Source organism: Diorhabda carinulata, chromosome 7, assembly GCF_026250575.1.
Source record: "Diorhabda carinulata isolate Delta chromosome 7, icDioCari1.1, whole genome shotgun sequence".
NCBI lineage: Eukaryota > Metazoa > Arthropoda > Insecta > Coleoptera > Chrysomelidae > Diorhabda > Diorhabda carinulata.
Genome location: NC_079466.1, coordinates 5,519,158 through 5,533,446, shown reverse-complemented (window position 1 = coordinate 5,533,446; position 14,289 = coordinate 5,519,158). Strand labels below are relative to the sequence as shown.

Genomic DNA, 14,289 nt, shown 5'->3' with positions numbered 1-14,289 from the left:
GAATTTTACTTTCTGACATTATTCCATATCAAGAAGTTTTTAAAAAATGCAAGTAATAGTTATTTATTCTTGTTTTTACAGTTTCAGTTAGACGAGAAGAATTAAATATTTTACACAGTAAAAATTTTTTGTGAAATTACCATTGTTTTACGAAACATATGATGGCTAAAATTACTAATCAGTGTGTTTGAATTCAAATTATAATACAAATGGAGTAATTCTTTCAAACACTTGAGGTGTAATTTTTCGATTTTTCAATATAAATCTTACTTGGAAAGTAATTATACTCAATAGTTTATTATTTTTCAAATCAATGTATGAAAATTAAAAAAAAATTCTATATTTTTATTTACTACGTTCATTGTAGAATTTCAAAAAAAAATTGTGTTGGAAACATTTGATAGATAGCGCTAGATACGCCGTTTGCATTTATCCTTGAGTTTAAAACATTTAAGCCTCTGATTTTCAAATAAATTTGATAAGTTTCTGATTTAGAAGAAGACGGTGATTTTATGTTAAAATAAAACCTGGAATAAATCACGACTATATCATAAAAGCTTGTTTGAAACAGATAGTTTGTTGTATAGTGGCTAAAAACAAAAATTTTGTTTTTCAAACGGAGCTCAATTTAATTCAGTAATAAAGTTACAGCTCTGCATAGTAAATTGAGTATCCTTATGATTAATCTTTGATTGAAATTACAAAATTATAAGTAAAATTGCTAATCAAGTATACTTTGTAGTAAATTTTATAAAAAGTATGTAATTTTTTCAATCTCAATTGAATTATTTTGTTTAGTATTTGTGTATTAAACCTTGCTGTACATTTTTGGTGAGATTACCAAAGAAATTCTTAACAGTATAAGAAGTTTCAAATATTCGTCCTTTGGAATTTTTGCAACCGTTGCTGATATTCATACACTACTCTACACAACCAAACTCGCTTCTGCTCTGTTTCTCTATTTTACTGATTGTTCCTCAGGATATAGGCGGTAAATTAAAAAGTTCTTTACGTTACTTTCTTTTGTATTTGGGTTTTACCTCCATAATCAATCATTTGTAAAGCTGTTATTTTATGCATTTCCGTTAATCAGAACCGTTTTATTTTCCACATTTCCAAATTAAAATTATGATTTTGTAAAATAGAAGACTATCATTATTGTTGAGTCCAGACTCTTGCACTGCCGATCTTTAGCCGGAGTTGTGCAAACTGGGCGAAATATATAATGGGTCTTCTGCTCTATATGACATATACTATTTTTTCTTCAGGCGGAGGTGTACATTGAAATTCTTCTTGTTGAGACATTTTTATAATACACTTTTCAAAACTGACACACATCAAATTAGATAAAAATTAAATGATAGTTCCTGCTTACTTGCTTACAATGCCGATAATAAGACGTTGCTGTCGAGTCTCATTATTTCGTTACTAGTACAATAATGAGCGTTCATTATTTTACTTGTAAAAGAATGGGTTATTTCTACGATCTGTCTTTCCGAAAATAATATAGATATTATACACTTGGAGAAAAAACAAATTGCTGTTGCGTTTTGAACAAACTAACGTTGTCACGGAAAATGAAGTTTTTTAAAGAATACTAACTAAAAATTTGAGTATATATAGGGAATTTTTGTAATCATACGAATGCAATAAACTTGAAAACTGTAATATTTTCAGATAGTTCTGAGAAGATATTTCAAACTGTTTATATTAAGAACCTATATTTCCCATTGAAAAGGGGTTTTACCTATAACTCTAAGGGCGATGAAGGTAGAAATTACGTTGAAAAATGTCAATTTATAATTTAAATTTGAAGTGTCTTTGAATTAGAATGATACGATAATATGTCATGGACTAAATGATTAATAAGTCACTATCCATGAATCCCAGACAGTATGAAAACTGCGCAATATCAATAGGCAATGTGATAAAAACTTTAGAAAAATTTACCGGGCTTTATTAATAATGCCCGTCACCTATTGGGCAATAACAAGATGGGCTTTTATTAAATTTTTGAAATGTTGACAACATTTATTATTATAAAATCAGTATGGTAGGTACCTGTGGATACTTGAATACACATATGGTATTTTCAAATATGGGAAAAATAGTTAATTATGGAAACCTAGCTATTCCGACACATAGGCACATAGATACATTTATATCAAGCTGGTGAAAGCGTTTTAAAAAATATATTCCTGCCAAAATTTCAATTAAATTATTTGTCATAGAAAAGTATCAGAATTGGAGCTTAATTTCAATTAATTTGATTTAATTCAACATTTTAGTTTACGCTAGTAATCTATTTTAACTATTTTACTTACTTCTTTGAACCAGGTGTAATACTCCTATTAGATACAACATTGGATGAAGGGTATATGATTTTTCTGGCAGTTCTTTCAGAAGTTGTAGTTTGATTTTCTGGAGGTTTTCTTTTAGGACAAGGCTCAATGTCATACTTGCATACTAAAAAAATTAATTCTCATAAATTAGGATACCATTAGATGGATTAAGTGAAGAGAGAATTAAGGTAGCAACATTAAACTTAATGATCTGGAAACCGCTGACAAGCCAAAAAAGCTGAAAAGCTAGAATTAGTAGCTTGTAGAATATTGATTCAATAAGTAGGACAACTGAAGCTAGCTGAATTAATAGCAACTGTTGAAAACTTGATCATTGTTGTAAGTGGACAGTGCTCTTAATACAGAATATCAAGATTTTAACTTCCTCTTACCCTCAGGACGATTCTAAATAAACTAGTGAATGTAGAACTGAATATGAAATGAAACCTCAATGATCTTGTGACATCATCTAATGATTAATATTAAACGAAATCTCTTTTCTTCTTTCAATTATACTATTCTTGTTTTTGTTTATTGCAGTTTTTGCAACTGTTTTTAAAGGAAGGAAAGCTGGGATGAATTAAATCAGTTGGTACTAAAATATCAAACCCGAGTTTCGCCTAGTCTAATTTGATCTGTTGTGATAGAAAATGTATTTGTACTATTTGTACATTAAATAATGTTTAAGTTGCTACGAGTAGGATGTTTAAATGCTCAAGAAGCATCATTTTAGGTGATAAAATAACAATGATCATAAAAGTAGTGAAAATATTCCTGCAGTATAACGCAATTTTAATGAGAGGTTTCTTGTTCACACAATTTCGGGAAATTATGCAACGATCTGACCGACCCAATTTCTGAGAAAAAACTTCATAGACTGTCAGAAATAACAGTGATTCTTATTTCTCCAACAACCCTAGTTGCATCTAGTTGTGAAGTTAATCAAAGTACAGTGCTATGGCCTGTTAGATCACCGGAACTGACGCCATTGGATTGTTATCTGTGAAGGGATGTTAAATTGAGGATTGACGCCATTAAATAATTTTAACATTTTATAACAATTTATGATTGCAGAATCTGAGGCTAGGTCATTGTCAGGAAGCGACCACTCAATTCAATCAATTATTACAGAAGTTTCTTGAATCAGTAATTAATATTAAATTCCAATTAGTATGAATGAATAAAAACAATATAAGTAGCTTTAAATATGTTTTTAAATACGTTTTAGTAGAGGCGTCGCTCGCTCACCATCGACCCATTTATTTGGCTTTTTGACTAATATTTTAGTATCTTCAAAGATTTTTTTCTGATGTTTAGGAGAACAGATCCGAAAATACCTTATTATTTCTGAAGTATATTTAAACAGACTAGACAATATTGCTGATTTAAACGTTAGAATTACGAAAGAAATTAACGTATTTCGAGGTCATATATAATGTACAAGAATTCCAAAATCGCCTCGGTATTGTCAAGAAGTGAATGATGATCATTTTGAACATTTAAATTAATTGTAAAGTACATTGAAAAATACATTCTAAATATTATGCGAAATTATTATCTTCATTCTACGTAAAGTTTTGTACTAAAATCCAACAAGGTGTCACACGACCCCCTTTCTTATTTGAAATTTTCTAGGGGCTACTTATAATTCAGAGGGGGTGCTGGAGTGGACTAATATTTTCTTTCTGTAAATTGTTAATTTAAGAATAAAAATCCGCATTGTATACTAAATAAACGGTAATAAAAAGTTTTTTTTTTCGGAAGGTCAATGTACATTTTAACTAACTTAATTCAATCCACTAATGTAGAACGTCGCGATAACAAAATAAGAAGAACTGTTCCACTTAATTCTTGTTCTACTCATAAAAATAGATATCGATCAGTACCAGAGCAACTTGATCAAAATCTTTAGGTCTTTTTGACGAAATGCAGCTAGGAGGATATTTCAAACAATTAATAAGAAAGAAATACAAAAAATAAATGATAACTGAAAAAAATACAAAAGAAGATGAAAAATAAGTCAACGAAAATGTTATCATAATATTGCTCAAATAAACATCATATAAATCTATGTTTTTCCATATATTTTCTATATATCCATTTTGTTTTAAATAAACTGAAAGAAAATTTTGAGATAAATCTCGTAATTTCTAACTCATTCTCATTCATTCATTTATCAAATGAATTTGAACCTTATACTTGTAAGCAGAACAACCAATTCTCCTGAATAATTTGCTCGTGTAACAGTTCCATTGTATGTTGTCTTTAGGTAAATAATAAAATTTATATGTACGTCGCCAAAAATAAAGTAATAAATGACCTCAATATTTACTTTCAAAGTATCGATTGGGTCAAAAGTAACTTCTGTTTGTTAGTAATCTTTTTATTTATTCACTGATATTATTGTTACTATTTATGTGGAGTGAATCCAAAAAGGTACAGAAATTCATTTCAAGATTATAGTTGTCCACAGTCATGTTTCATCTAATGTTTCTAATCCTTCTTCTTCTAAGAGTGATGGCATGATTTTGATTTTGTATTAGTTGATTTCTAAATCTATACCGAATAAAATTTCACCACTACATCTAGTAAATTCGTTCTTAATCAACTTACATTATAAATATATACTAGCAAACCCGGCGAACTCCGTTTCGCCACCAGTTGGCTTCGTTTTATGTAACATTTCGTTTGGTGATTAAAAGATGAAGAAAAATAATTTTTTGTTTTGTATTTGAAAAGGAAAAATTTTATATCATTTCACAACAGCAATGAATTCATTTCGATCACAAAAATGAAGTGTTATTTAGTTGAACTTCTCTAAATAAATGAAAGTGAATCCAAAGTAAATACTGAATCGAAGCGTTATACATAACCTCAAATTATCCGTTTCATTGAAGTGCCCTTTGGTAAACCACATTTTTTGTTTTTTGGTCTGACGTTAACACAAACAAAGCGGATGGTTTCCCAACTCGTGAACACGAAACGTATTACTGCCCATGTGAAAAACAATGATTTTCTAAATTGATCCTACAACCACTACGCGATTGGCCTTGCGACTTGTTAATTGTCATTGCGAACTGGAAATTGCAATCGTTTGAATTCAAACGGAAGATCAGTCGGAATCATTGGTATTCGAGGAATACATACATTTTCACCTGCGTTCTTTCCGTTAATAATGGTTGTCTCAATAAAATTTGGCATAAGTCTTTTTACCGAAAGTCGAGTACCGTTGCAAAGTCGCGGTGGATTCAAATTACGCAATATCATAATCATAAACTGTACCAACTTTGAGTTGCAAGTTATGTGGTGGAAATCTTGGTAACTCCAGAGAGTTCAAAAACTCCGTTGGATAATTTACTACATCATCGGGATTTGTTATGGAATCAACGGAACTGTATGTCACCAGATCGCCAGCAATTTTTGAATGAATGGTGAAATTCAGTGCGTGTACATCATTATTCTTTGCGGCAAGAATTGCTCGTTGACTTAACCAAGCATAATTCTGATAATTCTCACTAATGTTTGGGAAAAAAATTTCAATAAGAGCTAATTGAGAGTCTACAAATCGGCAAAAGTCGTTGGTAAGAGTAATTAATCCAGATGTCGCATCAACTGGGACTTTTCCATTTCCAACAGCTAACAATTGTTTGGAAAATTGTGCAGCACTTGATCATTTTGAAATTGAACTCTCATATTAGTGGTTAGCCCTAATGTTTTTAAGTTATTCCATAAAGGTGATGCCTTCAGGCAAGCATTCAATTCATCTGCAGGCGATCCACAGGGAATTACTGGCAACGTGTGCTTGAAATCGCCTGCCACAATATCATCAAGCCGCCAAAGATGTTGTTATTTCGCCGAATAGCCTTCAGTGTGAAGTTAAGTGCTTCATTTCTTATGTGCCTTTGTGCACTCATCCCAAACAATGAGCTAGCATCGCATCAACAATTTTCCCATTGCACTGGATCGGGAAATATTGCATGTTGGAGTATCAATTGTGTTTAAATTGAGTGGCAACTTAAGCGCAGAATGTGCAGTACGACCGCCATCTAGAAGAGTCGCCGCAATTCCAGATGATGCTAACGCCAAAGCTATGTCACATCTTGATCGACTTAAAATATTGGATTGTAGTACATGCTATGTATCAGAGATTGGGCTGTATGTGAAAAAAGATTTTCCCGCTTTTCTGTTGAAATTTTTCCTGAATTTTCTTTGCTATAAACCTCGCGGAGCCCGAGACCTTTCCAACGAATGCAAAACAGTGGAAATCGGTTCGTTCGTGCGTTCTGGAGTTATAACGTCAGGAAAGAAAACCCGACTTATTTTTATATAGTATATATATATACATATATATATATATATATATATATATATATATATATATATATATATATATATATATATATATATATATATATGCGTGCAATACTCGATTCGCACATCTGTGTTAAATCTAGGTTCTTATATTTATTAGCGGTTCCTTTACGAAACTTTCTGAATCATTTTTGAATAATAGACCCGCTAAGGTATCTCCCCGTTTGTGTCATTTATCAGCAAATATCAAGGGGTCTATTCTTTAATTTCATTCTACATATTACTGGAATCATTATTATTTTGAACTTTTGACTTATTTTGGCTGATATTCTAACTAAAGTCCACTAAAATTCAGTATTGGAAAATTATGCTTGCCAATAATTATGCTATTATCGTCCTCACAGATGAAATGAAGCATGTAGGATTGTAAAATATAGAATGGAATCATGTTGTCTATTCTTTGCTATACCTAAATCATATTTAGACCTACGACGTAGAGAAATTCGAGAAATATAGTTAGAGTAGAAATAAAAATAATTCACATTGTTGGATATTTCGAATTTAAATTTTTGTAATCTGACGGCATAGTACGATGTTATGTTGTTAATGTGACTGAATATAGTTTACACGAGGTCTGGATATTAAATAAGAGACTGGTTACGAAAAAGGATTTTATTATAAAAATTATTCTACTTTCGAATGCTCCCCATCAATACACTCCTCTCCCCTCGCCACACACCTTTCCATAAGTGTTTTCCATTGATCGAAGCAGTGCTGGAAGTCTTCTTTGGTAAGTGCCTTTAGCTCTGCCGTTTTTTGCTTTATCGCTTCCATCAACTCAAATCGAGTCCCTTTCAAAGCAGATCTTTTTCTAACCTTCCAAGGAAATCTTAGCAGATCCGTTGACGCACAGACTTTTGTCATGTGTAATTCCTCGTGTAAAATTTTTCTAACCGTTTCTTTATCGGCGTTTACAGCATCGGCAATCATCTAGATGCTCATTGGACTATCTGCTCGAACAATTTGGTTGATTTTGGTCACTGTTTCCGGAGTTGAAATAGTCACAAGTCGACCTGGGGGCTGGTAATCTTCAGTGCTCTCCCGCCTCTCACTAAATCGCTTACACCACTCATAAACACGCGTTCAAGATAAAGAATTGTCCCCATAGGCCTCTTGCAACAATTTATAGCACTCATTCGTATTTTTTTTTTAATTTAACTTGAAATTTGAGATTGATACGTTCCTCCTGTTTTTCGTCACACATGGTTTTCGGTACTGCAAAAATACTACAATAGTGACGGAAACGTGTTATGGAACGTGCATAGACAAGATATCTAGATACCCAACGCATTACTCGTTTTTTACCCCACCCATCTAGGGCGCCCTCTAGGCGCGCAGTCTCGTTATTTAATAGCCAGACCTCGTATACAATAAAAAGGAACAGAATAGAAATTTCAAAGGCGGTTGAGTTTCTGAATTAGTTTATTTCAATTACAGTTTCGGATAAAAAGTTAAAAAACTTACCACAACATGTGGAAACTCCTCTGTCCAATCTACTTGTGGATCTGGGAACTGGTATGCAACGTCTTAAATTGATATATTCTCTGTGAAATGAATAATCTTAGGATAATTTGCTACAAACATTGAAAACAATATATTCCTGTTTTAATAAACACACATACGAAACAACCACAATAAACGCATCCCAACGCCCTAGGGGTGATTTCCACCCCAACTAGGGGATGAACATTTTCATGTTGAAAATAACCACGGAAATTGATAGAGGACCAGATTTTAAGCAAAAAATGTTCATAGAATTTTTTGTGAAAAATCAATAGTTATGCGCGGTTGAAAACACGTTTTTAATCGATTTTTCATGAATAACTTAAATACTTTTGATTTTATCAGAAAAAGTGAAACAAACAAAAGTGAACCTTATAAAAAAACAAAAAGATTGGTTTTTTGAAATCTGCTTTAGGCATAATACAAACCGAATTATTGAAAGTTGAATATTTTTATCGAACGAAATTTTTTTTAAAATTCATCGTCGAGTAACGGAAAATCGGTCAACTTTTTGAAGGAATTTCATATGAACTTTTACAAAGTACGTTTAAAAAGCTTTAAGATGAGCTAGCTCTCTAGCATGAAAACTACGAAAGTTATAGCCAAAATAAAATATTTTTATTGTACAAAAAAATCTCAATTTCACCCTTAGCAATGGTAATTGGTAAATAAAGTAATAAAATCCAATGATGATTTACTTTATTACGTACTAATAATAATTTCTGGAAGTTTGAACGATTTAGAATGCATAATTTCGAAAAAAATTATGTTTAAAAAACTATAGGATATACATGAAAGTTGATACAAAACAAAAAGTTTTTATCCTTTTTAACATATATTTTTCTTTTTTCAAGTTTCTTGTAACTTCTGAAATAACTGGAATATGATCGCAAAAATCGTATCCTCACGTATGACTGATACCATGTTTAAACCCTTTGAACGTTGCCCTTTGAAAAATAGAGGACTAAATTTATAGGTTATAAAATTCCCTATAAATCTACATTTTGAGCGACTAATGTCTTGAAAAATGACGGATATATGGCAAAAAACTAAATACAATCTAATTTTCCTTTTTAATTTAACAAATTTCTAGTGTACTTAAAAATTTTTCCCCATAACACATAATTTTTAAGGGACGTATAAGTATAACATTGTACAAATCTTGTGAATGAATATTCAATTTCTTTGTCACAAGGGATGATTTGAAGGGGTTGAAAATTTTAAATACGTAATATTCAAGTCAAAAAAGATGAAAAAATGTCAATTTGAAATAAATATATCAAAAAATGGTATAAGTAAGTCTGTATATATTTTTTCCGAAATAGAGGATGATTTATAGGGTTTGAAAAAGGTAATTACAAAATAGTACGTACAAAAAGTCGAAGCAGATAAAAAGATGTTCACTTAAAATAAATAAATCATCAAAAAGAATAAACATGTCTATAAATATTTTTTTTCCAATTTTTTTCGAAATAAGGAATGATTTAGTATGCAAAATATTTGAGTTGAGCACAAACAAAAAGAGTGAATTAAATATAAGTAAGTGATTAAATATTTTTTTAATTTTATATTAACCGGAGGTGCTTTATAAGGGATGATATACATCAAACAGGTTTGAAAAATTATAAATACTATATTAAAACACTTTGATTCAAACCTTCAAAGTATTTTTCTGCTCGGTAAATGCTTTTACTTTGATACTTTGATAGCCTGAACTATATTAGATCATTCCAAAATCAAAGCAGATGAACCAAATAAAAAACATCTCACCCTCACATGATTTGTCGTAGTCCTATACAAGAAGCTGAAAGAATCGTTAAATATGTGAAAAAGGGTATGCCTGTTTAGAGCTAGTTTAGATACTATAAAGAAGAAGCCTAGTACAAGAATTCATCTGTTAGAGTCATGTTCTTCACGTTGGTAATACAAGTATGACATATCCTTACAAAATGAATTACTATTAGAATGATCAAAACTCCCCTGTACTGTACTTTCTTCTTCCTCGATCAAGGCAACCTAACCTAACCAAAACCTCCATGGGCGACGACGGCGGTCTAGCTGGCTACCAATTGTTGCAATGATATTTGCAGTAACAGCCGCCACAGCATCTTCTTCATCACTCATTTTTTTAAAATTATAATTAAAATTAAAAGTGTTGCACTAAACTTTGAGAAGAATGTCGGTCGACACGTCCGCATGTACTGGTCAATGTGGCCAGGCCGAAAGTCGACATTATCGATCGACATAGTGTGCACAGCTTAAAAAACTTCCATAGATTCTTTGATTGATATTTATTATAAATAGCACGAATTATACTTGAAATTTACTGATATAATCAACCACTATAAACAAAGTACATAAATAGTAGGATATTGTTTTACCAATTTTTGCCAACAAGAATAACATCAGTATCCAGGAAATATTTTTGTATATGTTTTTCTTCTTTTGTTCTAAATATTTGGGAAATTTGATTACTTATATTTTCAAGAAATATTTTTGAATAATGCCGAATGTTTCAGTAGTTTGAAGTATATTAATTCAAATGTTTCGTTAGGTTTTTACTTTGATGTTAATAAAAATAATGTGATAAAAATTTGACATTAGTTGACCAAGAATACTTTTAGTAGTCAATAACTGATTTTGAATATTCTTAATGCAAAATTAGAATCTTGCCTTGAGTTTGCGTTTAGTTGCCTTTTATCCCTCTATATAACCTTGTCACCCTGTCACAATATATGTACTATAACTGTCTTATATTTAATAACATATATTTTAATAGGTTTTTGAGTGCTTGATTCCAATTAAGTGTTTTTTAACATGACCCATGCAAGGAAATATATACAAAAAAATTGTCGACTCGGGATTTCCTTCACTCAATGCTCAAGAAGAAAAACATACAAAAGGTCTACCTATAAAGTAAACACAAGAAAGAACAAAATTGATAGTGCAGAAAACGAAGTCTAATATAATTGGACTTAGTATCCACTTCAATAGCTATTATTCAAAATGTGGGAAATGCATAACGAAAAGAATAATATCAACAAACATGTTGATGTACAATAATAGGTAGATGTCCCTTTAAGCGATTTCACGGGATTCATTCATATAGGCGGGTTTATCTATCCACAAAAGATATTTTAGCAACTTTTCTACTTCTGCGAGTTGATTTTATTACTTGGTAACTGGAAGGGTGACACTGTTTCCATTAAAAGGTATTTGCTTTTGATTCATGACAAAATTTATACAAGCTATAAGTCTTTTCATTTACAACATCGGTCAAAAGTTTTTCCAACTCCATGATCTATTCTTTATATTTCAAAATAATAAACTGTAACAAACTTTTCTTTCATATTGTCAAGTGAAGGTCGGAACGGTGTCTTTCAAATAAAAAATAATAGTATTTTTTTTCTTTATACGAGCACATGTTTATATGTTGTCAGTGTGTGCGACAAGTTAAAACTTGCAAGTACTGGCGTGAGTACTGATATGTTTATTATTCTTTAATTAGAGCTGGTGCGCAAATCAAAGGAAGGATATATGTTATATCCATATGTAATCCCGACTTTAAAACACGGAGGAGGCTCAATGATAGTTTGGGGTGGTTTTGGAGGAAGGGCAACTGAAGACATGATAACAGATTTTGAAAAATTAAGGCTATATAAAAATATCAGAGGAAAATGTAAATATTTTGGTCAGTGCTTGATCCGCTGAAAATTTATCTTCCAGCGTGACAACGATTTCAGGTAATCCTTGAAGCAAACAGTATCCCATGTAGGAGCCGCCAGAATTGAACGACGGGGCTTAGCTGGGGCCAATGCTGGGACCGTGGCCTTGGTAAACCAATAGCGGCCCAAGCCGGGCTGAACTCTGGGTAACCCGACCTCGGCCATCCTATAGTCAGCCAGGCTGTGCAGAAGTCTGAATAACTATATAAAATTTTGTTTTAATTTTTTATCCATAATAGATATCTTAACATTAAAAGTAATAATTTTTTTTGAATAAAATTCTTTTATGCATAGAAGAATAAAAGATAGTATTATTTCTTTATATGTGTAATTATTCAACTAATATTTTTATGTACATCAATTAGTAGAGTGCATTAATACAAATTTGTCATATATAATTTTATTAACGTTATATTAAAAATCTGTTTTTACAAGCAACCAGCCTGGCTCAGGGTTGCAGACCAGTCTTGGGTTTATCTAGGCAACCAGGCCTGGACCAAGCTTGCAAACCAAGCGAGGGACATTGTTATCATCCCATAGTCTCACCAAGTCTGGGCCAATAATTGTTTCCAAGCTAGGGCCAGACTTGTACATACTTGGCCCAAGTCTGGGCCTTAATTGGGCCCATCGTAAAATCCTATATGGGTTAGGGAAAAATTGATTTGAAAGTAATGATTTGACTCGATCTAATCCGATTGAGTGGTTGTGGGACAAATTGGACAGGAAAATCAGAAATCAGGGTCCTACTTTCACTTCACATATATTTTCAAAAACGATGGGAATCGAATGGACGACGATTATTTGTCGAAATTATTACCGAGAATGTCAAAATCAAAAATTTAAATATGTAACAATAACAGACTGTAGTTTTATTGTTACTATATTATTTCAAAAATTCCAAATCAGTTAAAAACGATCAAATTGTCTTTATTTGTTGTGTATCACGCAAACTGTAGTGTGGGCAAAAACTTTTCACCGGTAGGGTATGTTCGAAAATCACTAACAAACACAATGGAAGTTGAATATTATAATTTCTATGCAAAATAAGTGGTTAGTTGTCACGACAGATGTTGAGGTCGCTACACGCAATATAATTGTAAAATTTCACAATATAGAGTTGGGTATTGGGGATAGGAACTGGACAGCAAGAGATTCTTATAGAAGCTATGAGTTTGGGTAAAATAATTGAATAATTGAGTCAATTTAATGACCATATTCGCCGAATAAAAAGTTGGACAAGGGTGTTTATATGGCAAAAATCTATAGATCATGCTGGGAATTGCTCTCTTAAACGCCCTATTCTATGAGGGTTTCTTATTTCCAAAATTATAGAAATGGCTCGACAGAAAGAGATTAGACTTCGACTATATAAAAATATCAGAGGAAAATGTAAATGTTCTGGCCAGATTTTAAGTAATTCTTGAAGCAAACGGTATTCCATGTAGGAGCCGCCAGAATTGAACGACGGGACTTAGCTTGGGCCAATGTTGGGACCGTGGCATTGGTAAACCAATAACGGCCCAAGCCGGGCTGAACTCTGGGTAACCCGACCTCGGCCATCCTATAGTCAGCCAGGCTGGGCTGAGCTCGGCTAAACTTATTTTTATTTTATAGGAGAATAAAGAAAATAGAGAAACGTATAGAACTCAAAGGCAACTACGTAGAAAAATATAATTTAGATTAATTATAGTATAAAATGTCGATATTATATAACCATCTAATGGTGAACTGCAAATAGTAAACGATAATATCATAATGAATAATTTAATACTTACAGTGCCATCCAAATGTAATCGAATAAAAATGCAAGGGCAGTGGCGAGGAAAAAGAATCCCATAGCATAAAAATAATACACCATGGTTACTCTCCTCAGAAAAAATATACAACCTCCGCAAAGGCAGAAAAAGAGAAAGGCTGATAGAGATATCATCAACCAAGCTGCATAACCAATTGGGGAGCGGAACAGCCATGCTATGACGTCAAAAAAACATATGAAAGCGAAAGCTGCTGATACTGATATAGTTACTACTTTTATTAATATGTACACGTTGGAACGAAATACCATGATTGCTAAGATAAGACACACCAAACATAATATCTGGAAATAGAAAAGAATACGTTAAGAAACATAGTTATGATCATTAGATCAAAATGACATACTATATATTTTTTATAACAATTTATATGAAAAAGTTAAATTAGCTGGCATCTATGGTGATTTTTTTTTCTGAAATATTTGTAATAAGAGCTATATATAAATATTTTCATATATTTTGAACAAATATATAATAAACATTCAATTTTCTTGAATAATAGATTTAATTTATATACTATTTTAATTTAGTTAC

At 31.7% G+C, this 14,289-nt stretch overlaps 1 protein-coding gene across 1 annotated transcript in view; it reads right to left on the bottom strand.

Moving 5' to 3' along the window:
• The window catches only part of LOC130896286 (uncharacterized), a 39,673-nt gene that overhangs the window by 25,209 nt on the left and 175 nt on the right, over window positions 1-14,289 (bottom strand). The window contains exons 2-4 of the mRNA XM_057804278.1: window positions 13,717-14,039; window positions 8,178-8,257; window positions 2,325-2,466 (exon numbers count right to left, since the gene is read on the bottom strand). Coding sequence (XP_057660261.1) covers window positions 2,325-2,466; window positions 8,178-8,257; window positions 13,717-14,039 — 545 coding nt within the window. The remainder of the gene's footprint in view (window positions 1-2,324; window positions 2,467-8,177; window positions 8,258-13,716; window positions 14,040-14,289) is intronic.